Source organism: Equus asinus, chromosome 10, assembly GCF_041296235.1.
Source record: "Equus asinus isolate D_3611 breed Donkey chromosome 10, EquAss-T2T_v2, whole genome shotgun sequence".
NCBI lineage: Eukaryota > Metazoa > Chordata > Mammalia > Perissodactyla > Equidae > Equus > Equus asinus.
The window spans coordinates 29942166-29968103 of record NC_091799.1 but is presented as its reverse complement, the minus strand read 5'-3'; the positions used below and the strand labels follow the sequence as shown (position 1 = coordinate 29968103).

Here is a 25938-nt window from a genome sequence, read left to right as displayed (position 1 = left end):
CTGCCCAAGGAGGACCCCCAGCCCAGGACTGGACGCCCTGACATTTGAACCCTCCCAGAGGAGGAGGAGCGAGCTGGGAGGCACCAGGTCCCTCAGTTGGTTCCACAGCTCCATGCCACTCCCCGCAGAAGGACATGGAGAGGATGGCAGCTCTCGAACATTCTGCTTTTAAAATAGATTTCTGAGGGATGAGCAGGGCAAGATTTACAGCGTTCTTTCAGCACCCCTGGGATGCCCTGGATGGAACAGCTGGTGACATCTAGTCGCTGTGAAGTTTGAGATGAGGATGGAGGCAGCCGGAGACCAACTGGGCTTCTGCTGGAGCCAAGTGGGAACTGGGTCTCAGGGCACAGGCCGAGGGCAGAAGCCTGAGAGGTCACTGTGACCTCTGTGGTCTTCCTGGCCCCTCTTCCCTGCCCACTGCTCCCTCCCCCATGATGGCACCGCTGGCTGCTCGATGCTCTTCCAACTGGCCTCCCCCTTCTCTGCTCCCTCCATCGACGGACTGTGAGTCTGAGCCCCATCACTCACTCGACAAGGGTCGACTGAGGGCCTACTGTGTGCCAGGCCTGGAGAGAACACAGTGAGCGTAACCTCAGTACACTTGCAGCCCAGTAAGAGAAAGGCTTCACCTAGTGCACAGTATGGCCTCATGACACTTGCAGCCTGGTGACAGTCAGGGCTTTGCCTGCACACAGTAGGTCCTCAGAAAAGCCTAGTTGACTCCACTGGGTGAGAATGTAAATATACGGCCCCCAGAGAAACCATAATATCCACAGGCCTCACCCTGCAGCCACCTGACTCCTCGGATCCGGAAGGAGATCAGATTGTGGATTCAGGCAGAACTGGATTTAAGTCGCACTCCTGTCACTTGTTCGTTGAGAGTCCTCGGGCCTGGTGCTCCCTCTGGCGAGGCAGCCCACGTGAGACGCCGACAACCCTCCCACCCCGCCAGGCTTGTGTGGATTAAATGAGCCAGTGCGCACTAGGTCTGGACCTTTGCACACAGTAGGAGCTCAGCAAGCGGCAGAGAGCCCACTGCCCTCTCCTCCCCGGAGTGTCGGCATCAGTAAGAGAAGCCGGGCGTGGAAAAGCTTCATCCAGGGACTTAAAGACGAGGGTGGGAGAGAGAATGGAAGCCAGCGCATGGCACCTGATTTGTATTCTGTGTCGCTGGCAGTAGTGGAATTCTGGTCAGTTCTATAAATAGGTGAGAGCAACCTTGAGACCAGAGAGGAGGTGATGCCTTTGATGAGGACACCACAGACAGCGGGCGCCCGAGGGAGCCTGGGACGTCACTGAGCCCCGACCGGCTGCCGGGCCCCAATACTTTGCGGAAGGGGACCCTGGAAACCCGAGATGGGAAGGGACGGGGTGGGGACAGCCCAGGCACAGGAGGCCAGCCCTGGGCAGCCCCGTCTGCTCTGCACCTGTTTCCCCACCATGAGCCTGTGGGACCAGAAAGTCTGGTGGCCACTCAAGCTTAGACCATTCTGGAACCTCTGATGTTGGCTGTTTGGTGGGGTCAACAGGGGTCTTCACTGGGTCTTGGAGAGCAAGAATGTCGTCGTCTGTGGCCACCTTCTTTATTTTTCTGGTAGAACTGAAAGAAAACCGAGATTCCTGAGACAGCTCTTTCAGCATCTAAGCTGGCTCTGGGAATATGGTCTCAGCGCGGTGGCCGCCAGAACCCCGCCAAGGGCTCCATCCGCGACCCTTTAATTTAATTGAGATGCGTGCGTGTCCTCCGGGGACCGTGAGGAGCTGGGGGACCCTCTCAGAAGCTGGTTTCCACCTTCTGCTCGCCTTCCTGTCTCTATTTTTACAAACCACCTCTTGCTTTTTACAAGGCGGCATCGAACAGAGGTGTTCATTTCTAAACAGAGCTGCTGGTGCCTTCTGGCCCTGACAACCCTGCCACCAGCTCACGCTCACTGCCACCGCCACGCTGACCCCTGACGCTCAGGCCATCTGGGGATCCTGCGGTCCACGCTCACGGTTAGGTGCACAGGGCCGCTGATCTCCCAGAGAACCAGCAGCTTCTCCCGCCAGGGCCAGGAGCAGGCAGCCTTACACAGCAGGGCAAGCTAGAAAGCTCCGGCTGTGCCACAGACACCCGGGCACATCCCCATCGGGCCGCTGGCTTGCTGGGTGACCCGGGGCTATGTCCTCCTCTCACTGAGCTTTGGCTTTGCCAACTGGCACTGCTTGCTAAGGTCCCGCGCCACGTTAAACTTCGACATTTTTAGGAGGCAAGGCTGCATTTACCTGCACGGGGGTCACAGGCGTGGTGGCAAAGAGATCAGGGGCTCTGGGGCGTGCAGGGACAGGTTCCAGGCAGGAAGCCATCCTCGGTTGCCCCCACTGAAGGAGTGGGGGCTCAGAACCGTGCTGGCTGGTCCTTGAATCAGGTCCTTGAACCAGATCTCAACCTGGGGGCTCGGAGGCTGCACAGCAGTTGGGAGGGGCCAAGAGGGTTTAAGAAAACACCAGAAGGGCAGACGGCACGTCTTGGGGTGGCCAGATGCACACCCCAACTCAGCACTATCACGGGCAGTGGTGGACCTTTGAAGGGACCTGGGGGCTGGGGCGACATCCTTCCAATGGGACTACGGCTGAGGGCCCTGCTGTTTGTGGGCAGCTGTCTACAGGTGGGAAACCACACCCAACACCCCCTTAAAGCACCCGGTGCTCTGCCTGCCCCTTCTGGTGACTGCCAAGCACGCCCCTCTCTCGCTGCGGCAAGGACAGAATCAGCCAGTCTCCTGAATCAACTGCTTTTTAGCTGTGCCATCTCACACAAGTTACTGAACCTCTCTGTTCCTCTGTTTCTCTCTTGTAAAACAAAGATCATAATTCCACTCCTTTGAGGGAGAGGAGCCATGGTGGAACAGTGCTTGTCATCTAAGAGTTCAATGAGCTACGGCTAAAAGGGAAAATGCATGAGAGGAGCGCGGGTCCACTGCAAGCAGAGGGGGCCTCGGAGCGCCTCGAGCCGTGCTTGTCGTCACGCGGTTCCTGGTGAAACCTGACCAAGGGGCTGGGAGGCATCCCACCACGTCAGACCAGGGAGCATCTCCATGTGGCCCGGCCCCGGCAGCTGGCGCGGCTAAGACCCCATCCGTCAGCCGACAGGGGTGTGGGCAGCAGGTTATGATCACGGAAACACAGATTATCCGGGTCCGTTTTCAAACTGCGTAACCCGCCACCTGGGTTAATGCCCTCGGGAGGCAGATTTGCCCCACTCAGCTCCTCAGAGTCGACCCTGAGACCCCCACATCGGGAGGCCACACAGTTCTCCGCTCAGCGGAGGATGAGAGACAGAGGGGAGACGGCCACCGTGTAGAGGACTTGGGGACACGCCCCAAAGAGCCAGCAGGAAGTGGGGAACAAGGTCCCCAGATGACCAGTGTCCTCAGGGGCGTGTACTAAAGCGGGGTTCTGGAAAAGTCTCCAGTGAGGACACAGAGCGGTGAGTCATGCAGCTCATTTCAGGACACAGACCTCGAGGGCCCAAGCTTCCTCCTCTTGGGAAGAGAGATGCCGAACCTCAGGAACGGGGCTGGTCTGAGCCCAGGTTCAGGTTAGAGATCAGGAGAGAGGAGGGGAGGATGCCAGCCTGCTCTTCCTGACCACAGCTTGCCTAGCTGGGGCTTTGGATCCAGACGCACTGAGCACCAATCCCGGCTCTGCTGTAGACTTGCTTTGCGACACTGAGCAAGTTACCTAACCTCTCTGTGCCTCTTCCTGTATTTAAAATGCAACTGTTGTAAGGATTATGAAGATAATGTAAACTGCCTACGTAGTACATGGCACATAGTAGGTGCTAAATGCACGTGAATTCCCTTCCCAAGGCTGCCAGCTCCGTCTCCCAACCACGAACCCCAGAAATTCTCCAAACCTCTAACCCACGTGGACACAAATACGTGAGCAACTCTAGCCTCTCCCTCCCAACTTTCCTCCCTTCAGAAACAGCCTTCTTTCCCTAAATCCACACTTCCTCATATCTGCTCCTCTTCGACATTCAGATCCTTGCCCACTGCCTCCAGGAAGCCCTCCTAGATGGTGACGGACTCTCCTCCAAGAGCACCCAGCACACTTCTGCTTTTCTTGCCGTCTATTCTGGAGGCTCTGCGTCGCCTTCACACATCCTGTCTCTAAGACTCCAAAGCAAGTTCCTTGCGTTGTCTCATCCACTGCTTTACCCATTTGTTCGTTCATTCAACAAGCTATTCGCTGAGCTTTCTCTATGCCAGGCGGCCCCCAGCAGCCTGTTCAGACGTGGCCACAGAGTGAACAGTGCGCCAGACAAGGGCTCAGGCGGACCTGGGGCACGCTCCCCACACTCACGTGAGCACACACACCGCAGACACGCGTGGGATTTGGGGAGAGAGGAGAAGACGGAGCGGTTTATAGCCACAGCCCCGGGGCCGGGCTACAGGGATTCCCGCCCAGCTCCGCCACCTGCCAGCACCAAGCCCGGGCAAGTCCCTGAACCAGTCGGGGCCCCAGTTTCCCAGGCATGAGACAGGGTAATAGTGGCATTCTCTCACGGGCAGCTGTGAGGACTAAATTAGTTAATACGCACAAAGTGTGTGCTCCGGGCACACAGGCAAGAGCTCCAAAAGGCTTAGGTATTGTTCTTATAGGGAACCCGGAGGACAAATCTCAACCCACCACCCACGTGACCACGGCCGCAGTTCGGGGTCTGCCCTTCCTCGCTTGCTCTGTGCACTTCACAAACCTGCGGCTGTGCATGGACAAAACGAGTGCTGTCTGGTATTTACATACATTGACTCATACTTAACATTTTCTTCACCACCCTTTTTTCCAGCTAAAGAATGTACTTTGAGGATTTTCCCTCACCAGTTCAATGACGTTAAGCTCATTTCTTCCCGCACCACGTCGCAGTCTCTGGCAGAGACACCAATATTGAATTCCCGCTGCCCGACTGCTGGACACTGAGGTTGTTTCCCATTTTGCCGGCCAGCACAAACGATGCCGTGATGAACAAACTTTTGCGTGCATCCTGGCGCACAGGAGCCCTTAATTTTCTAGACTAGAGAAAGGTGGAATTCCGGGGCACTGGGCAGTGCGTCCTTTTTCATAAACGCCAGTGTTTCTTGGGGAGGGTGTCCCACCCGGTTGTAGTCCCTACAGCCACCTGCAGGGGGCAGCACTGTGACACCGGGCAAATCTTGGCCGTATTGTCCAACTCCACCCAAGCATCGCACAGCACTGAAATAAAAAGGTGTCTTAGGGTGACGACCCCCCAAGAGTGTTTCAGTGGAAGGTATACTCGCTAGAAAGCCATTCCCAGACAAAGGCCCGCCTGTCCCTAGCCAGGAGTCTTTGGACAAGTGACGGAAGCCCTCTGGACCTCAGCTGTCCACCCCCCTCCCCCCGCATGAGGCTGTGATGCCCGCCCCTATGCAGTCGTCCCGCGGGCAGAATGAGGCCTGGCGAGATAACAGTCCCAGAGCATCTTGCACTGGGCACGGCGTACAGCAGGTGCCCAGCAAACGGTGGTTAATATTATCGGTAATATTAAAATTACTGTGATGACCTCACAATTTATTCTTCCCGCTGCACAGATGAGGCAAGAGCCTCCGGGTGGAGAAGTGCCTTATGCAGGGTCACAGACAGGGCAAGAGGCAGGGTCGGCTGTGAATCCTTGACCCTCCAAACTCGTGCCTCTCTCACCAGAAGTTCAAGGGGGTTCAGGGCACACAAGGCCAACCCTATGTCTCGGCCTCACAAGATGGACAAGGAGAGAGTGTGAAGCGGGGATGTGAGACTTACAGGCTGCAAATGAGCGACAGCCCCCCGGCTCTTGAACCCTGAGTTGGGGCCAGGCGCGGCCACGTGGGCTAGAAAGACTGCCCCCGTTCAGCCCCACGCGGAGGGAGGACAGGAAGTGGCGGTGTGGACTCTCTGCCCCGGTGGCATACTTTATCATCACGAGAGGGTAAAGCCCTAATGAGCAGTCTGTCTCCAGACTCCCTCCCTCTGCACCATGTTTTTATCTGTGTTAATTACCTCTTACAGGGCCGGCTAACTCCAACCGCTTCCAGCCTCCCCTCCTCCACAATCGGTCTCCGCAGGCCGGCATCCTTTTAAATGGCAAGTTAGCCCTTCCCCACCCCAATCTCTCCCACGGCTTCTGACGTAAAAGGCAGACTCTTTGCAGCGCGTCTCAGTACCGTGCGGCTCGTCTCCTGCCGGGCCAGCCTCATCTCCTGCCTCTGCCACCGGCTTTCTGACGGTATCGAGTGCTCCAGCTATTTGCACGTGCAGCTCCTTGTCCCCGAAAGTATGTATCTCAACAGACAGACACAGACTTATATGAGCGATCATTTTATCTACATCTTTCTGAACAGACAGAGAAGGCAGGGAATTCTTCTGGTTTGGTTGCAGGTGTTATCAACAAATAGGAAAGATAGGAGATAGTGGATGATTTCACATAAAATGAGAGACAGCAAAGAAACGCTTCCTCTTGAAATTGACTGCCAACGAGGAATTTTACCTCTTCTGAATTACCAATGAGTTCTCTCGTTGAATCTAAATAATATATTAATTTCCCTTTTTGCCTTGGTTGCCAGGAAGCTCAGAATTCCATTTAAATATGAAATACTGTCCCCAGTAAAGGCAACACACACATACACACTTTCCAGTATGGTTTCTGATCTCTCTGCCTTTTTCTTGAGGTGCTTTTTAGGTTAAGTCGCTCAGTTATTTTTGAAGTAGAAAGGAATATTAATCACAAACATATTAATAAATAAGGAAATGGGATATGTAGAGTTTAAAGAAGGTGTTAAATCACACCAATCACATGGGAGAGGCCCAATAAAACAATTGCCAAGTGGTGGATGAATGAATGGTAAAACACATCTCAAAGATTAGCTCCCTTCTCCATGTAGCTGGAGGGGAGAAACGTTGTTCACAGGCACTTGGGCAATAAGTCTGTTTTCTGATCTTACTCTCTCCCTCCACTCCCAAGAAATACTTTGCTGCTGCTAACTTGGGCCTAAGAATGCATGTCACGTATGAGCATTCCTTTAAACAAAAGTCCAAAACGTGTCAGTCTAGATTCTTCTGGCACGCTGACGTGAGTGGGCAGTGGTGTGTTCAGAACTCACTCTCCGTCTGCCCTGGCCCTTTGTGGCCACCTCACCTCCTTGAGCTTCTGCATCCCGGGAAAACAGACCGGACTGCAGAGCAGCTGGGAGAGCCCGTCCGGGGCTCCCTCCCTGAAACGCAGCTCAACACAAGGGTCACAAAACAACAGGACAACATTCACACAAAGCATAAACGAACAAAGCACAGGACTGAACCATTAAGGGAACCTGAATGCACACAGCTCAAGGCCAGGCATCCGGGAGAAAAGCGATGACAAGTTACGAGGGTGGGAATCTTCTATCTTCTTTTCCTCTTTTCATCTTCTTGAATGCTGTTTAAATGTGCCTTTAATTGGGGCCTTAGCAAGGAGATTTTAAAAAATGAACTGTGTTCCCTCCACCCTCTTTTCTTTATGAGTCTGACCTTCTCGGGAGGCTCAGGGTGAAGACACAGACAGAAACCTTTGCCCCGGGGCTTGGAACACCGGCATCCCAGAGGCTGGAACAATGTCCTGACCTTTCAAGTCTCTGCTCTCCAGCATCTTTGCTCCTAAATGTCTCAGTGAGGTAAGGCTGTGCGAAAAGGAAAACCACGAACCAGCGAAGAGAGGAAAAGAATGTTGTCCTGGGGGATAAGGCTAGGAGAAATCTGCAAGATAGTGATAGACAGAGGGACCATCCGTTTGCAAAACAACTCACAAGATGAGGGCAGAGCAGATTCCAGAAAGATATTGATTCCTTTTTAACGCAATTCTTCAATTACCCACTAAGCCTGGCTTTTAGCCTCTTATAATTTAAGTAAATTGCTTTACGAATGTTCTTTTCAATTTTGTCTCTATTGTTTTCTTTTTTCCTTTAAAAGAACTAACAAGGTGGGAGCAGTCATAAATATAATCACTCAAGAGGAGCCTCGATGGGTTTGCAATGGAGTGTTATTTTGTTTAGAATCGACGCCCACAGCTCATCCATCCACTGGGAAAACCTGTATTTATCAGTATGATTTTCCCGGTCCATGAGCGGACACATGCATGGGGCGTGTTCTCCTCCTGGACTCTTTCCAGTCCTGGCCCTCATTGCTCTCTGTGCATCCTCAGTTCACAAAGGGATGGGCTTCCAACTCAACTCACCCTCAGACGGAAGAGTCCAAACCCAGGCGGACGAATCAACCATCTCCTAACAACCTATCAGCAGATACCACACAGAAAAAGACGGACAGATGTGATGACACGGAAATGTACAACTCTTGTGATTAAATGGGCATTGGACATCAATAAGTAATACACCAAAAATAAGTAAATATGTTACATATATCATATACATGATTATATATGTCTATGTAATATACAAGCCAGCCCTGATGGTCCAGTGGTTAAGATTCGATGCTCCCACCACCACGGCCCGGGGTTCATTTCCTGGTCAGGGAACCACCCACCTGTTGGTCATCATACCATGGAGGCTGCGTGTAGCTGTGATGCTGAAAGCTATGCCACTGGATTTCAAATACCAGCAGGGTCCCCTTGATGGACAGGTTTCAGCAGAGATCCAGACTAAGACAGACTAGGAAGAAGGACCTGGCTACCCACTTCTGAAAAAATTGTCCATGAAAACCCTGTGAACAGCAGTGGAGCATCATCTGGAGGGTGAGAGGATGGCGCAAAAAGACCAGGCAGGGTTCCGCTCTGCTGTCTGCAGGGGCGCTAGGAGTCAGAACTGACTTGATGGCACTCACCAAACTATAATATACAATATTGCATATGATATATTATGTACCTTATATACGTATATACAACTATACAAATAATAAACACGCAAAGGAGTTCAACTTTGCTTTTTAAATTATGCAAATTAAAACAGGATATTTTTTTGGCTACCAGATTGGCTAAAATGGAAAAGAAATATAACATCCAGGGTTGGCAAGGCTGGGGAAAAATGAAGCATCTCAGATTAACGTTGGTAGAAGGGACTATAAAAAAAAAACAAACTTTTCCCCAAGAGCAATTTGGCAACAGTTATCAAAGCCTTAAAAATCTGCCTGAGCCAATGTTGCCTCTCGAAAGACAGCCCGAGGAATTATTGGAGATGCGCGTAAAGATTAATGAGCAAGAATGTTTAAAGCAGCAATATGGATAAGGTTAAAAAAAAAACTGTCCAACAAGAAGAAATTAGTCAAACTGTGTACCTCTTCGCTGTAATATATTATGCAATCACTAAAAATCGTGTTCTAGAAACATCTATCAAGGTGGGAAAACAGTCGTGGCATATTGTTTGGTGAAAGAAGCAGGCTTGATAACTATGTTCAGAATGGCAGTTTTGTAGAAAATTCCCAACACAAAGGACACAGGGGGACCAGACAGACACAAACCAGATTGTCAATAATTATTATTTCTGGGTGGTAGGGATTATTAATGATCTTTGGTTTTTTTCCTGTGTTTTTCTGGGGCTTCTAACCTTTCTAGATTGAACCCCTATCTCTTAGGTCATTAAAACACACACACAAACGTTTTATTTTAAAAACCCAGGCAGACTCCTCGACTCCTCATGTTTCCTACGAACCAGACAGAATGGCCCCTTATTTGTCCAGCCTGCGACGGGGTCGACGACCACCAGCCTTTTACAGGAGGCCCAGGAGACCCCGTTCTCATCCTGCCCACCCAGCAGACAGTGTAGACAGGTTCAGAGACTCCAGAGTTCAGTGGGATGATTTCATAAGTTACGGGTTTATCCTGATGGCGGTTGAATTGAGGTCACAGTTATCTACTAAGGGAATTTTCAGACAATACACAAAAAGGCATGGCAAAAGAGATAAGATAGAGGGAGAGGAGAAGGCCGAGAGAGCCCAGGGGCAGCTCCATATCCACCGTCTAGTCAATCAAAGGCATAGCGCTTCCCCGGAAAGGGGCTGGAGGCCGTGGCCTGGGCGGTCTGGTTCCTAGCGAGCTTTCTCATCAAGTGCTGCAAAGCCCTTTCCATAAGAAAAAAAGTCAGTGAAGAAATGCACAGGCACTGACCCTGACTCCCAGCGCCGTGCTGTGCTGCACGCCTGCCTTGCCTGTTAGAAGCGGTCAAGAGCAGCAAGGAGCACACGGTCTGCAGGAAGGAGTCCTGGGTTCGAATCCTGGTCCTGCCACCTCCACCTGTGTGCAGGAGGCTGGTCCCCTCCTCCTCCGGATGCTGAGTCTCCTCTCCCTGGGGGGCTGCGGTGACGAGTTGGTGGGGGCCTCGCATGGAGCCCTGGCAGAGCTCCTGGGTCGCACAGGAGACCCTCCGTGGTGGCCATGGTTATCAGCGTGCTCCGTGTTAGGAGCTTGTAAGCATCTTGTGTGTTAGGTATTTTATACCAGGAAGAGCATCATCTGGTAGGAAAATAAACCTCAACCCAGTGGTCTGAACATAGTGGGTAATCCTTAAATGTTGACTGACAGATGGGCACAGGGTTTTAACACATCACCCGCGTGGCCATCGGCATCCCCACTTCAGAGATGAACCAAGAAGTAACTTGCCTGCCACCTGACTGCGATTCCCATCACAATTTTACTGACGAGGAATATGAGAATCCGAGAGGTTAAGAAGGTTGTTCAAGGCCCCACAGGTGGCCAGAGGTGGGCTTTGAGCCCAGAGCATCCGGCTCCACAGCCCAGGCCCAGGCATCGCGGGATGTCACCTCTCTCTGGTGTTGAGTGACGGACACATTCCCTCAAGATAACAAAACCTGTGTTTGAATCCTGGCTCTCCCACTTTCCATCCTTGTGACGACAGGCAAGTGACAAAACTCTTTGCAATTTTGCAAAATGACGTGATACAGGTGGTACTTCCCTCAAACCCGATAGGACCGTCATGAGGTTCGAGTTTATACACAGAAAGTACGAGAAGGGTGTCTGGCTCCTCGGAAACCCTCAAGACAAAGGTTATTATGGTCCACAGAGCAATACAAGGAAACAGTAGGAAATGTATCATCTGTGCCATAAGTGACACAGGCCACTCTAATGAGGATGCAGAGGGAAAGAAGAGGTTTCCCACAGGTGGGGCAGCTCTGGGTGGGCAGGCTGGTCAGCTGGGATGATGCACTGGGCTGTGGGGGCCCACAGGGAGCAAGAAACAAAGCATTGTTTCAGAGTTGGGTGACGATATAGACCTCCGAGGAAGAGAGGAAGGAATTTGAGGGTCATCCAAACATCCTGACCTTCCCAGTAGATTTAAATCTCAGGGCTGGAAGGACTCTTGGAGGGGGGAGAGGGTTCAAGAGAGTTGGGGAAAATCTGGGAAAGCTTTGGGGCCTCCCAGGAGAAAGAGGCAGGAGGCAGAAAGAGACAAAGGAAAGGATAAAGGTCACGCTGGGTCCAGACGCACCACGGGACACCAGGCCCTCCCTCCGGGGCCAGGAGGATGGACATAGCCGAAGGAAAACCCTTCCCAGGAATTTCTGAGCGCAGCTTCGCTACCCGCGTGGGAGGCTAATTTCTGATAGCTGGACTACTTTTCTTTTCTTAATCAGAAACCTCTTAATGAAGCCTAGCACACGTTTCAGATGTGGGTCAAAGAAATTACAGGGGTTTTTTTTTTTTTAAGTCCAGATGCCCATGCTGTCAAATCACCACTTTCACCTGCATTAATTGCTTTAACGGGCTCTGCAAAGAGCCCCCTCCCCTCCTCATCAGGGAAGGATGCTCGGGAACAAGGATGGGAATGCAGCCGATCCGAGGGACAATGCTGCCACACACTGGCCTCTGGGCCAGGCATCTGTCTTGCCCCCCAACATTTTTAAGGGAGGTCAGGACACACGATTCCACCCAACCCCTGGGTGACTGATTACTGCTGTAAACAAAAATGCAGATGCCAAAATCCAGAGAGAAGCAATTGCATCTTTAAAGAAACTCTGCCTACGTGGGAATACCAAGTACACTTAGAAAATGACTCTGCAATTCAAACAGCCACGACGGATTGCGAGGGCCCCGAGTCCCAACACTGTCTCCCGGTGGCACTTTTTGTTTTTTTAAACTGAGCAGGCACAACACAAGACTTTCAAAGCCAAGCGAATACAGTCGATAACATTTTTCATGACAATGCGTGCAGTGGGACCTCCGTGGCCACATTTTTCAAACTTCTGATGTGCCACGGCGAGGACCAGTTTGCGAGGACCGTGAGCCGGGTTCAAGAGGTGGGGGGGGGTCTGAGTCACCTGCAGAGGAGCTGCTCAAGGTCACAGCCAAGGACACTGTCAGATGAACCCGGGTCCATCTCCAAAAGCCGTCTCTAACCTCTTGGGTACAGACCTCCCTTCTCTTCATTTTCCAATATCTCACGCTGACCTTGTCGATCTGGAATCGTGTGCCGAAACAGCTCAGGATGGGGACACAGCAGGACCACCTCTCTGGTCAAGTCTTTCTGTGGATAAATGTTGGGCTGGGGGTGCGAATCCTAAAGGAAGGTGGTGCTGTAACCTCAGGGTGGTTAGGACCTGTCTTGGGGGCTTGTTAATTCCCCAGCAAGTGACATACTTCTAAGGCCCCAGCACCTGGATATTTGGAAACACTTCCTGGTGTCATTTTAGCATGTTGTTCCGTGTAACCTGCAGCTTTAGAATCCCGTAAAGAGGACCCCCCTGGGACTTGTTCACGGGAAGCAAATATATTGGCTTTGCATTCAAAGTACAGAGGATGCGAAAGCCCAGGTAGACAGGGAAAACAGCTAGGAAACCGGCTGCCAGGTGAAGCGCCACCACAGCCCATTCAGCAGAAGGAGCACCCATTCTCCAAGGGGGAAGGAGGTGACGGGGCTGGGCCTGCAAGAGAAGGGAAACCAGACCCACTTGGGCATCCTTGGTGGAGAATAAAGCTGCTTCTAAACGCACGTGGGGTCAGCAGGCGCTCAGCCTTCACCTGAAAGGCTGGGGCTTCTGGAAACCTGAACTGGGTGGTGGTTGTTTTTTAAACAAAAAGCCAGAAACTCTATCTCCCCCCAAAACTGGTTCATTGATTGCTTCACGATGCAGGAGTGATTCTATTTTGGGATCACAGACAAAGTGAGGCTTCGGAAATAACTCCCTTCTGGGATGTGGCTTTAAAATGAAGACCAAAGTGACAAATGAAGTAACCCAAGGGGTCTCGTAGGGTGGAGCTGGGCGGCAGAGGATGGGAAGAGCTGTTGCCTATCTAGGCGCAGACCACCTTGTTTTAAAAGACCTTTCACTAAAGTAGCGGTAATGGGTTTCCTCTTCACCAAATGTCTTTGCAACTCTTAAGTCACTGGATCCCTGGGAAGGTGGCTCTGCCCATTTCATAGTTCCAAAGACTGAGGTTCAGAGACGTCACGTGACGTGCCCACAGCCCCACAGCCAGCTTCGCGGGAAAGCACACATGAGAGCCTGTGGCACTCCTCGATGTTTCTACCCAGTGTCCACGATGCTGCCACCCAGGGACCATCTTCAGATATCACGCTCAGGAGCCAGGGAGCTCACCAGCACTGCACTGGGAACAAGACCATTTCAATCATTCGGGAAATATTTGTTTATTCATTGAAGCACCTACCATGTGCCAGGCACTGAGGCAGTGCTGGGGTATGTGAGTGACCAATGGAGATCAACTCTCCGTTCTCGGAGCTCACTTGCAATGGGGAAGGCAGATGATCAACAAACAGTGAAACGTCCTTCTGGGAGTGACAAGTCCTCTGAAGGGAATTAAAGCACAGTAAAGGGATGGAGGAGTGGGGTCAGATGGGGTGAGGGGCACTGTTTTGAAGGGGGCAACAGGATGCAGATGTCACAGCACTTAAAAGCCTTGGTGACCTGTGGCCATGGGGGGTCCATGTCCCCCCCAGTGGCTCCAGGAGGGCAGGGCGATGTATGGTTCATCTCTGACTTCTGAGGTCCAGCCACAGGCCTGGGTGTGGTCAGCACTGCTCAGAGTGGGTGTGGACAAACGGCTCTGCCTGACCACGGACTGGGCTAAAACAAGCCACCTTCCTTTGGCGCGTGGGCATCAGACTCCCCACTTAGCAGAATGAAACATCTGGATGGTTCTTAAAAGGCCCCCAGATGTTAGGCACAAAATGTGATGTCTGCGTGCCATCCAGCAGGGGCTGGCTTGTCTTCCAGGAGGCTGGCAACCCAACCCTGGGGCTGGGTTCCGGCCGGGAGGTCAGGCAGAAGGGCCACGTAGTTCCTAATGCCAATGATGACCCTGGGCTAGTCCATTTCACCTCCTTGAGCATGACCTTGCTGGCCTCCCGGCCTCCCCGGGAAGGGAGAAAGCACGGTACAGAGTGGGCACCCCTAACATCAGCCTCCTCTCTTCCCAACAGTGTTCCAGGAAAGCACAGCTCACACACACGTGCCCCGGCCCCCTGGAGCTGCCTCCTGCGGCTGATGCCAGGGGTGCACGGAAACGAACGGAAAGCCTGACTCCTGCTCTTTGAGCCCTTTCCACCTGCCACACTATCAAAGGAGGATGGAAACTGCAGCTCAGGAATCTTTACAAAGCAGCCCCCACCCTGGGGCGCCATTAGAAGTCCGTGTGAGCTCTGCGTTAACATCAGATTCTTGCTTGGGGGTTCCAAAGAAAAAGGAAGAGAAAGAATCACTTTGGACAGATTTGCATTTCAGCCTCCAGCCACCTCCAGCCATTAAATGCCATTCTGTCTAATTTATCCTCTGGTCCTTGCCGGGCACTGGTCTGGGGCCTCTGAGCAGTGGAGACCAGCCGTTGCCCGTCCAGGTCATCAAAGAGCCTTGCCGGGAAGCCCGTTGGATCCTAATCCCCTGCCTGCTTCAGTACAAAGCCCTTGGCACGGCGGAGGGGGGCTTACGACTCGGAGGCGATGCACACGTGCTGTGAGCGTGAGCAGACAGGCACAGAAGGGGCTGCGTGCACTTGACAGGTGCGTACGGGCTGTGTGCCGTGCGGCTGGAGCAGGCAGAGGTGGGAACCAACAACACACACACACTCCAACCGGCCAGGGGTTAAAGGATCATAGCTCCTTCGCAGCTCCATCCAAACAATGAATCTATGGCAGGTAATAAACAACTCCGGGTTTGTCGGAAGAGGGGGGCGACAGAAACACGAGAAGCCAGCGGGGGGTGAGCCTATAACTCTTTCATCTCCAGCTTAAAATCGGGAGGCAGAAATCGTCTATAAAAATATCAACTCACAAAAAGGAAAGGCATTCTTTTCCACCCTACAAAACGCTTCTTAGACTAGCACAGAAAACACCCAGTGGAAAGGATTTTGTCCTCCACAGGCAGTGTCATTTTCTAAAACCTTGAGCATCAGCTTGAGCCAAATAACTAAAGACTAAAAACTAAAGAAACGGACCCTCTCAATGGGCTGCATCAGCCTCTGGATCCAAGAACCAAACATCAATTCAATAAGAGGTTTACTAACATAGAGCTTTCAACACGTCATTACCAGGAGGACCCACAGGACCCAGAGCGAGCACACGGCCTGGGGAAAGTCTGCGCATAGCCATGAACACATTCTCACGGTTTCCGAATTGGAAGACAGAAAATGACACCAGCGGGAGAAGCTGCGTTTCAGAGACAAAATTGGAAGGGGTAATAATTTGTAACGGCTTCAGCTAACCGTGTACAATGGGGAAAGTGACAAATGTGTCGTTTCGAACGTGCCAAACCAAATGCAATGACTTATATATTAATACAAACAGATTCTTCCTGGGTTATTATGCGAAGGAAGGGAGGGTGTGATCACCCTAATGAAATACAAGGGCAGCCCACTGTTTCTAAGTTCTGGAATGTTTCAAATTCTAATGTGTTCTTGGAGGTAGCCAGGGAGAGACTGCAACGACACTGCTAGATTTTGATGGAGATCAAACACACACGTACAGAGACACATCCCAGCAGCATCTGGATACCCCGCGTTCTGCCACCCATGGAATCAGGGACTCAGAGAGCAAGTGGGTAAGTCAAGTGGATTTTGAGCGCTCCCAGGGCGGTGCCGTGCCCGCCACAATCCTGTTGCCATTTGCCCCTTTATTCTGGAATGGCACCAGGGCTGGAGTTCCTGGGTTGAAGGACAGCAGTCAAGTTCTCATCAGTAGCAGGTAACCCAGCAATTTCCTGACTCAGTAGGAGGCTATCCAAGAGTGCCAAGATTCTCGTCTCCCAATCCTTAGCCAACGTTCCCTACTCTGCCTTACACACAAGCAATTCCAAGAGAACAAGAAAACATCAGATCAGACATTCCAAATGCCTTCTGTGTAGCACATGCTGAGCAAATCCCAGACGGTCTAAGCCAGAAGGGATCTCGGGCAGCCCCTGGCCCATCCATACTAGGACACAGAGAGGGTCAGCGACTGGCCTAAGGTCACACAGCAAGCGGACAGCAGGGCCCAGTACGGCATCCCGGATCTGTGCACTCCTTGGCCAATTTATCAAGCATTTTTGTCTGCCAATCTTGGAAAGGTCTACTTTTTTTTATTATTGTTAGTTTGGCTCCTGTTCATTCAAGATAGATTTTTCAAAAATCAAGCGTTTCAACATAATTGCAAACAGTAAATGGCTTGCCGCATCTGGACCTGTCCCCGCTGATTTAGCAAACAGGCTTCAGGAGAGACATGGAAGCCCCTCCTGATCCGAGCCCAGAGGATCAATCCTCGCTGAACTGCTCTGCGTAACAATGGACACTTGGTTCACCGGAGAGCGAAGTGGGAAAACCTTCCTATGGTCAATCGCCTCTGTTCCCCGGCGGGGGGCGGGGGGGGGGATGACCCTCTCTGATTCAGAAACTCTTAAGTACTTGATTCCTAAATTTAATTTTCTTTTTATTACACACCCCCCCACATACACAAACACACTTAATCTCTCCTTTGGGAAGCTCAAAGGATCTTTTCCCCCTCTTTCTACCTGCAGAAGAAAAACAAGGATTTTCAGATTGAAAACACATCTCCTTAATACCCCAAACACGGAAACAACCTAAGTGTCTACTGAGAGATGAATGGAGACAGTAAATGTGGCGGGCACGTATATACAATGGAATATTATTCAGCCATGAAAAAGAAGGAAATCCTGCCATTGGCGCAGACATGCACGAACCTGGAGGACATCAAGCCAGACCTATAAAGACAATGACTTCATGATCTCACTTATATGTGGAATTTTAAAAAGTGCAACTCACAGAAGCAGAGAGTAGAATGGTGGTTGCCAAGGGCTGGGGGTAAGGGGGGGATGGGGAGACGCTGGTCAGCGGGAACAAACTCCCAGGAATGAGATGAATTAAGTTCTGGGGATCTAACGCACAGCATGGAGACTATAGTTAATAATTCTGTGTTGCCTCCTTGAAATTGGCTAAGAGAGTGCATCTTAAGTGTTCTTACCACAGAAATAAAACAACTACGTCAAATGATGGATACGCTAATTAGCTGGACTATGGTAATCCTCTTACAGCGTAGAGGTATGTTACATCCTCATGCTGTAGACCTGAAATATACACAATTTTTATTTCTTCGTTGTGCCCCAATCAAGCTGGAGGGAGATACAATAAAGAAACAAATAAATAAAAGAAAATTGAAGGAAAAGAATTGAAAAAGAAAGCACGCCTTGTACTAAACGCAATGTGGGATCCTGGAGCAGAAAAGGGACGTTGGCAGAAAAACTGGTGACATTTGAATAAAGTCTGAAGTTCAGTTAATAGGAATGTACCTTTCTCATCAAATGCCCGAGGCACTGCCCTACAGCACTGGGGCTGACAGAGAGGGGCTGGGAGTGGAGAAAGCCCGGGCAAAGGCAGTCTGTACCTAGCAAAGAAGCCAGGGCCACGGTGGCTTTCCGTCAAGGGACTCAGCCCCCTGAGTTTCGTGGAAATGTGTCAACAGCCCCAGGTGTTCTGAACTGTCGCTGAAACCGGCTGCCCATCCATCGACCCAGAGGCGCTCGCTCCCAGAGGCCCCAGCATGAGGTCCCGCCTCCTCCGTTTTAAATTCCACCCACGGAAAGTCTGGCCCCTTTTCCTCCTGGAGTTAAGGTGACACAATGCAGCACTCATCTTGCCTGTGGCTTCTGAAGGGTCCAGAGGAGCAGGGACGTGTGTGTGTGACGGTGGCCGGAGGAGGGGTGCCTTAGCAGAGACCCGTCTCAGTAGGAAAAGTGACAGTCAGGGACAAATGGGCTGCTCAGCTCCCACGGGCTCCCACCCGGCCAAGGACTTCCTCTGGATGCACCAAGGGGAAGGAACCGAGCTGAGGCCTGGTGCTCCGGGTCACGGGGTCGCAGCACCTGGCATGTCATTTGGGAAGATTCAGACAGAAGAGCAGAGCGTCAGCGACCTGATGGGGGGGCCGAGCTGAAATTCCCAGCCAAGCGGCTTCAGCCCCATGGACCCCGCTGGCCTGGGGCCCCAAGCAAGGGCAGAGCCTGTGGGTTTAACATCCAGGCTACTTAAGGCCTTCCCAAAGGCTACCCCTTGTGATGATTAAGTTCCCCAAGTCTTTTTAAATTGCCACCAAAATTAAATCCACGCTGATAAATGACCATTTAGATCAAGTGATCTTTCCAGTATAAATTTATCATCTGGGAACTCCAGACCTTTTAGGGTCAAAGGCTAATCGACTATTTCTTTATACAGAATTTACAGGAATGTCAGATCAAGGGAAGAGACTGCTGTGGGGGAGGAGAGGGCGGGGACGACAGGACGGGCGTATGGAAACCCACAAGGAGCTGTGTCTGCTGCACTCGCCCCCGGAACGATATAAACTCACCAGCCTTTTTCCAAAAGCAGCCAAGAAGTTTCCAAAATCCTCATGGGCCTCCCCAGGGGGCAGATGAGTCGGGAAGCAAATCGGGCAAGCCAAGGTCAGAGATGAGATGGTCACGTCCCAGGTGAACGGTCAGAAAGGGGGCTCAAGACACACCTGGCCTCAGGTCACTGGACATCACGGAGGAAGGAGCCGCAGGCCTCTGCCGCCTAGGTCCTCCAGGCAGCCAGCAGGCCCGCGGCTGGAGCTCAAGACGCCGGCACTGAGGAGGACCCGGGGCAGAGGCAAGGGGCGGGCTGCTGAGGAGCTGGGTCACCACCTGCCAAGCCCCCAGGGAGCATTCTCCCTGCAGGAGAGTGTGTCACTGTCCCTCTCCCCCAAAACTCTTCACTTTGTGCACACAAAGGTGGTGTGTGTGTGTGAGAACGCCTGCAAAGGATGCTTGAATCCACACGCAGACCAAGCACAATCCATGTCACCCTCCAGCCAGTTTTCAGCAGCCCTGGGCACGCAATTAGCAAACACAAGCATTCTTCTCAACAGCACGGGTAAAGCCCCGGCAGCTTGCTGTCATGACCTTCTGTTTCCCAATTACACAAAAATCACAACTACCTTCAAGGGGGTGTGGGATGTATTTTTGACCTTCAGGCAGGGGCCTCATTTCCAACAAGGTTAAGGACACTGATTTGGTCCAGCAGCCCCATATTCCAAGTGGAGAACCAGAGGTTCCGAGAGGGCAAGTGACTTGTCCCAGGATGCACAGCCTGGTCCACAAACAGCAGGATCAGGCCAGAGCTCTGTGGATCACCAGAACAGCCTCCTTGGGCCACTTTGGAGCTAATGAAACTTTTTTTCTGGGGCAAAAGCCGGCAGAATAAGGAGAATAACACCAGCAGAAGCAGAGGCCACCCGCTGATTACTAACCATATGTCCAGAGCAGACCTTATTTCTTTTAATGCTCATAAGAATCCACAGCCTTTTTCATCACTTTGTAATCATACATCCGTCCACGTATTTGATAACGTCTGTCTCCCACACACCAGCCTTTATGCCCCACGAAGGCAGGGTCGTGTCTGTTTTGCTAGTCATACATTCCCAGTGGTTGGCATCTATTTGCTCAAAAAAACTAGACGCTCCTGTTTTAAAGAAACACTTTTAAGAAAAACGGGGCCCAGAAAGGTCAAGTGATTTGCCTAAGGACACACAGCATGGGACTACCGCCACACGAGGACATGCACCACTCTGCCGCGTCCTCGTCCCCAAACCGGAGCCCTACCTTGACGGCCTCCGAATGTGTCACCCGGGCCAAGGATTTGTCGTTGACACGCAGAATCTGGTCCCCCACTCGCAGGCCCTCCTTCTCGGCCAGAGAGCCCGGCTCCACCAGCGACACATAGATGCCCACGCCGTGCTCCGAGCCCCCGCGGATGCTGAAGCCCAAGCCCTCGTGGGCCTTGGCGCGCCGCAGGCTCACCAGGCGCACCTCCCCGGGCCCCGCGCCGTCGGGGGCGCCCCAGGCGGGCTGCCTGCAAGGGGTGGCGGCGGGCAGGTAGAGGCCCTCGGCCGTGTACTGGTCGAAGAGCAGCTGGTCGGAGCGCGGGATGACCAGCCGCAGCATGGGCAGCAGGCGCCGCTTGCCCGGGCTGTCCAGCAGCACGCGCAGGGTGCGCACCAGGTCGAAGACGTTGCGGCGCGCGTGGTAGGCGTTGAGACAGTGCGTGAACTGCTCCCGCTCCGCCTCGCTCAGCAGCGCCGTGAGCGCCTGGTGCAGCTGGCGCACGTTGGCAGACAGCAGGCGCAGCCCCGCCGCCCCGCCGCCCGCCCCGGCCGCCGAGCCCAGCGAGCCGGTGGAGGACGAGCTCACCGACAGCCCGTCCAGCGGCGCGTTCATCTCCCCGCCGAGGCCCGGGCGCACTCGGGGCGCGCGCGGGGGGCGCGGCAGCTGGATGCCGGGGAGCGCAGAGATCGCGGCTAGAGTCTGGGTTTGGGGGCGCCGGGGGGGGGGGTGGCGCGGAGACACGGGCCGGATCCGGGAAGACGCGGAGACGGCGCCTGGAGTCTGGGTTTGGGGAGCGCGGAAACTGTGCCTGAATCCTGGGGGGATCGCGGAGACCGCTGCTGGCGTCCCGGGAGCGCGAAGACGGAGGAGGTCGCCAAACTGAAGTCCGCGGGGCGCGGAGACGGCGGCTGGAGTTCCGGCAACGCGCAGACAGCGGCGAGGTCCCGGGGGACAAGGAGTTGGCGGCTGGAGCCCGGAGGTCGCGGAGACTGCGGCTGGAGTCCGGGGGGGACGCAGAGAGAGCAGCTACATTCTGGAGGGCGCAGAGACGACGGGAGGCTGGAGTGGGGGGCGCAGCGAAGCTGGCCGCCCCGTCACACCATGCCTGGGGCTCCCCCAGCCGGGCCGCCCGTTCCTCTCGGGCTGGGGGACCCCAAAGTCATAAGTTGGGGTGGGGGTGCTCTAGTCCCAGAGCCCCCCGAATCGCAGCTGGTGGAGCCGTGCGGGCGTCCGGCAGGGGGTGCGGGGCATGTCCGGGGCAGCCCTGGGAGGCAGCAGCCCGGGGACCCCCGCGCCCCCGCGCCCCCGGGCGCAGATGGAGCCGCGGCCGCGAGCCCGGACTTCGCGAACTGTTGAGCTGCCCGGGGCCGATCTTCCAGCGAGTTCCGACGCCGTCGCTGTCGCCAGCCCAGACTTGGCCCCGCCCCCTTGCCCCTCCCCCTCTCCCGCCCCTTCCCCCCGCGGGCTCGTCAGGAAATGACGTCCCGTTCGCGCCTGGCGGTTGCCTGGAGACGGGGTGAAACAGTCCAGCCCCGGGGAAGAAAGGGGTGAAAGGAGGGGTAGGGGTGGGAGAAGCCCCGGGGACACTGGGAGCCCCCCCCCCCACTTCTCCAGCCACGCTGATGGGGAGAGGGAGGCAGGAGGGGCGGGTTGGTCCAAAAATTGTGCCCTTCCGCGATCGAAGCGTGAGCATCAGGATCGCTTCGGAGCGGTTATCCAGCTAGCTAATTTGCAATTGTGGGGGAAAATCGCCAACTTTTTGCCTCTAGAATACTGAACGCTCCAGGCTGGTTTTCCACCTTAAAACATTGCGCTCCCCTCTTGCACGCCCCGACGTGCAAGTTCAAGTGTTTGTGTGGACGATTGTTGGGACTTACTGTGTGCAGGAAAGAGACACCAGTATATACTGGTGCCTCGGGAGCCAACTCCTGTGCAGGGTAGATAGGACTGGCCTCCTGTGGGGTCTCCAGGAGGCAGGAGAGCTGTTTTCAGAAATAGAAAGTGTACACGACACGCTCACACACAATGGGCGCATATAAAACTGGTGAGATCGGAATAAGGTGGGAGGGTTGTATCAATGTCAGTGTCTTGGTTGCGACCTTGTCAACAATGGGGGAAACGGGGTGAAGGGTACCTGGGCTGTCTGTGTATTAATTCTTAAGACTGCATGTGAACCTACAAAATTTTAAAAATATGTATGAAGTGGGTTGGGAAAAAACTATTCTGTGCCTTCCCATTCCAAGACGAATTGGGAAGATGTTCCAAGGTGTGACCCGGAGCGTCTCATCTCCCACCCCACCCCACCCCCAAATACAAGCTAAGAAAAAACCCTGCGCTCTCATTCAAAGGCGGCTTTCTAAGGAGCCCAGTAGCGCCCCCTATACACACGCACCTCTCATACATCCCTTCCACCCGAATTGCCTCTCCTAAATTATTTTTGTATAGAAATCTGTATTTTCCCTAATAATATTCTGGAATTGCCCTTGCAGAACCATCTGACTTCTGTCTGGCGGAGGGACAGACTGGGTGTCACCTGAGGAGTGGGTTTGAGCTAGGCCCAGAAAGAAGAGCATTCGCCTATTCACTCCTCTGTGTGTCCGTTTACTTATTCGTTCACACTTTATTCAACATTTTCCAAGCACCTATTCTGTGCTGGCTCGTGTGCGGGTGCTGGAGACCCTGATTAAAAAGATGAAATCTCTGACCTCAAGGAGGTCGCGGTTTAGCAAGGGGAGAAAGATCACATTAATAAATAAAGTTAAAAACCAGTAGGATAAGAGTTGTCCTGGCTCAGAGAGTCCAGGTTTAGATGAGGGGGAAATGGTAAGGACTTTATCCATCAAAGAAGTGACCCCCTAAGGAGAATGGACTTTCTTTTCTGGACATTGGGGAACCATGGAAGAATTTTCAACACTGTTAGTTTTGTGCATTCCCAAAACTGAGGCTAGGAAGTGAGGCTTTATTTTCCCCCCAAATCTTCAATTCTCCTCTTCGCTTCCCTAAAACAGATGTAGGTTAAATTAATGTGCTCTGGACGTATTGGACAGGGTGTTTTAAATAACCAGTGACATTACCTTTGAACATCTGTCTTAACAGTTCAAAGTTTAGCAATTAATAATGTGTATCCTTCATCCTCCTCTGAACTCCCTTTGAAGGCTTCGATGCAATTAGCCAAAGGTATTTAAGAGAAGAATCAATCTACCTTACCCCCAAAAATATATGAATGGCACACCTCAAAGATGCCACCAAGGACAGCTTAACTGTACACAGTTCAGCTTTTCTGCAAATGCATTTCAGGCTTAGCTTTCACTTAGTTTGTGTTCTAATTAGAATGACTGTGATTCGCTTGATAAATGCATCCCAGAAGCTAAGATCCCCATTCCCAATGTTTTCTTTCTGTGCAAAGGATGTTTGCAAAAAGATCTGTAGCCTTAGGCAGCAGAAACTACGTTGCACACACGTCTTAGAAGAGAAAGAAACACTTTCCTCTGCAAACATCAGAGAGCATCTGGGATGCCGTGCTATTGTTTCATGTCACAGAGGCCGATTTGGGAGGGCAGATGAGTCCAAGAACACGGAAAAGGAACTCCCTGGGGTTTCCTCCATCCCTCTTGCAGAAACACCTCCGTGTCAGTTTGCACTGCGTCCCCTCTGATGACAGACAGCGTGTAACTGTGCTCAAACCTCCAGAATCCTATTTCATGTCTGAAGCTGTGTTTGTCGTTCAGAAATAACGTCTTGGAAACCCAAGATGTGCGGGCTCCTGACGACTGCACTGTCCCCCCGCCTTCCAGATCTAGAAGGAAAGCCTGAGGACGTGAGCAGACCTGGCCTTGCTTGCATACTGCCCTCTTCAGAAGGAAAATATTATTCTGTGTACGCTGCCAGCTTCCCTTGCTGTCTTCCCCAAAGCCACTTTTCATAGTTTATTATTGTTCCCCGACTGTGGCCAACCAATGCCCTTCTTCTCTGGATGTTCCTGGAAACCTGGACCCACTGGATCTGTTGAAAAGACAAAGGGAATGAGACTGAATTGTACTTAACTTAGAAGCTGTTTGGGGTTGAACCGGATTTTTGTTTGTTGCTTGTTTCTTACGTGTTTGTTTCAACCCAGAGACACATTGACTTGCGCTGTGGATATCAGGCAGAAAACCATTATTCTCGTCTCAGAAAGTCCCTTTCCTAGCTGAGTGACCCACAGCAATTGGCTTCTCTCCTCGCCTGTGAATGGGCCTCCTGGATCTGCTCTGTCTCCCCTGAGGGCAGCTGTCAGCACGACGTCCAGTGCAGTAAATGAAAGCATGCACAGCTCGTAGAGTGTCATAAAGTTGTTCATTATCTTCTCCTCTTTTTTATGGTGATCTTAAAAAGGCTTCTGCTATTTCATAGTCATTTGGAGCTTCTCCCCTCTGCTCTTATCCACTGGAATGGGTCCTCAGGAGGCAATAGAGATTAATTTCATTTGAGATGCATTTCCCAAGGGATGTGCAGGAAAATATAGCTAATATGTAATATTTAATAGCTAATATAAACATATATTTTAACTCCTTCAGTCCCAACCACTCTGTAAAGAGAGATACCATCATTATCATCATCATCCTAAGAAAACAGACGGGACACTGAGACGTCGGAGTGGAACTATCCCCAAGGTCACAGAGGAGTCAGTGGGAGACTCAGGATTCGACCCAGGCCGTCTGGCTCCAGAGTTCTTACGCAACCACTGTGAAGCAGCCTTCCAGCTGCTTGGCTCAAAGAGGCTAAAAGGTCCCAGATGGAAATGGTGTGCAGCCCACATTTTCCCGAAAGTTGGGTTGGGAATATCAGAGGTTAACACTAAGCCCCCTTCTAATGATTCCTGGCCGGCAAGCTGACCTTTTAAGGTGGGAAGAATGAGCAGGAGGTTAATAAAGAAGACATCACTGAGAGAGATGCAGATGGAGAAGATTGGGGGACCCCGGGGCTCTCCGCCTGGGCACAGCAAGAGGAGGCTCCGAGCCATCTGATGCGGGGTGTCGCAGGGCGCATGTCCCAGCTCCGAGGTCCCTAGAGAAAGGAGGTTAGCCGCTGGAATTACAACTTCTGCTGCAGGACCACAGCCCGTCTCTCCCCTGCGATGTCAGTGGGGATGGGATGAGCAGAGAGAAGGGGAGATTCGCCTCTATGACTGGCAGATAATACAGACCATTGATGGAAAGGCAGGGAGATTAAGAGAGAGGCGAGAAAAAGAAGCAGCACAAAAATGTCAGGAGAGAAGGGGAGAGACAGGTATTTCTCTTGGCCTGGGTGTAATCTCCAGTCTGTCTCATGGTCACAGAGAATTGTGTGATATTTGTGCCGGAAGAGCGTTAAAGCATAGAGGTGATTTCCGGGTTCCAATCCCGTCTCTGATATTCGCTACCTGTGTGACCTCGGGCAAGTCACCGAGGGCTTTTGTGCCTGAGTGCCCTTACCTGTAAAATGGGGACAGTGGCATTGTCATCTGTGTTATTAGGCATATTGATTGAGCTCATCTGTGCAAAGTTCTGATCAGGCGCTCCCATGATGCTTGCATCCATCTTGCTTAAAGCTCTTACCACACCAGGGCTCCTCGAGAATAGGACGCTATCTCCTTTCTCTCTGTGTCCGGTGCTCAGCTCCTGGACGAGCACATAGTAGGCACTTGGTAATTGTGGAATGAATACTGAGTTCCCTCCCTCTCCCTCCCCTGTGTTACAGATAGGACAACCAAGGGCCAGACAAGGTGGCTCCCTGCCTTGTCCACAGTCCGGCAGGAGCCAGTGGTGCCTGTCCCAGGCTCTCTCATTAGCAGCTAAAAGGGAAATTTACCGAGTGCTTGCAGAG

General features: G+C 52.5%; 1 protein-coding gene across 6 annotated transcripts in view; it reads right to left on the bottom strand.

The window, feature by feature from the left end:
• Positions 1-21499, bottom strand: part of WHRN (whirlin) — an 85953-nt gene extending 64454 nt beyond the window's left edge. For 4 of the 6 annotated variants that reach the window (XM_044778954.2, XM_044778952.2, XM_044778955.2 and 1 more), the window contains exon 1: positions 20095-20859. In XM_044778954.2, coding sequence (XP_044634889.2) covers positions 20095-20709 — 615 coding nt within the window. In that variant the 5' untranslated portion in view covers positions 20710-20859. Of the gene's footprint in view, positions 1-20094 lie in introns of all 6 variants that reach the window. The other 2 variants (XM_044778953.2, XM_044778951.2) reach the window with 2 other exon arrangements.
• Between the last annotated feature and the right edge of the window lie 4439 nt (positions 21500-25938).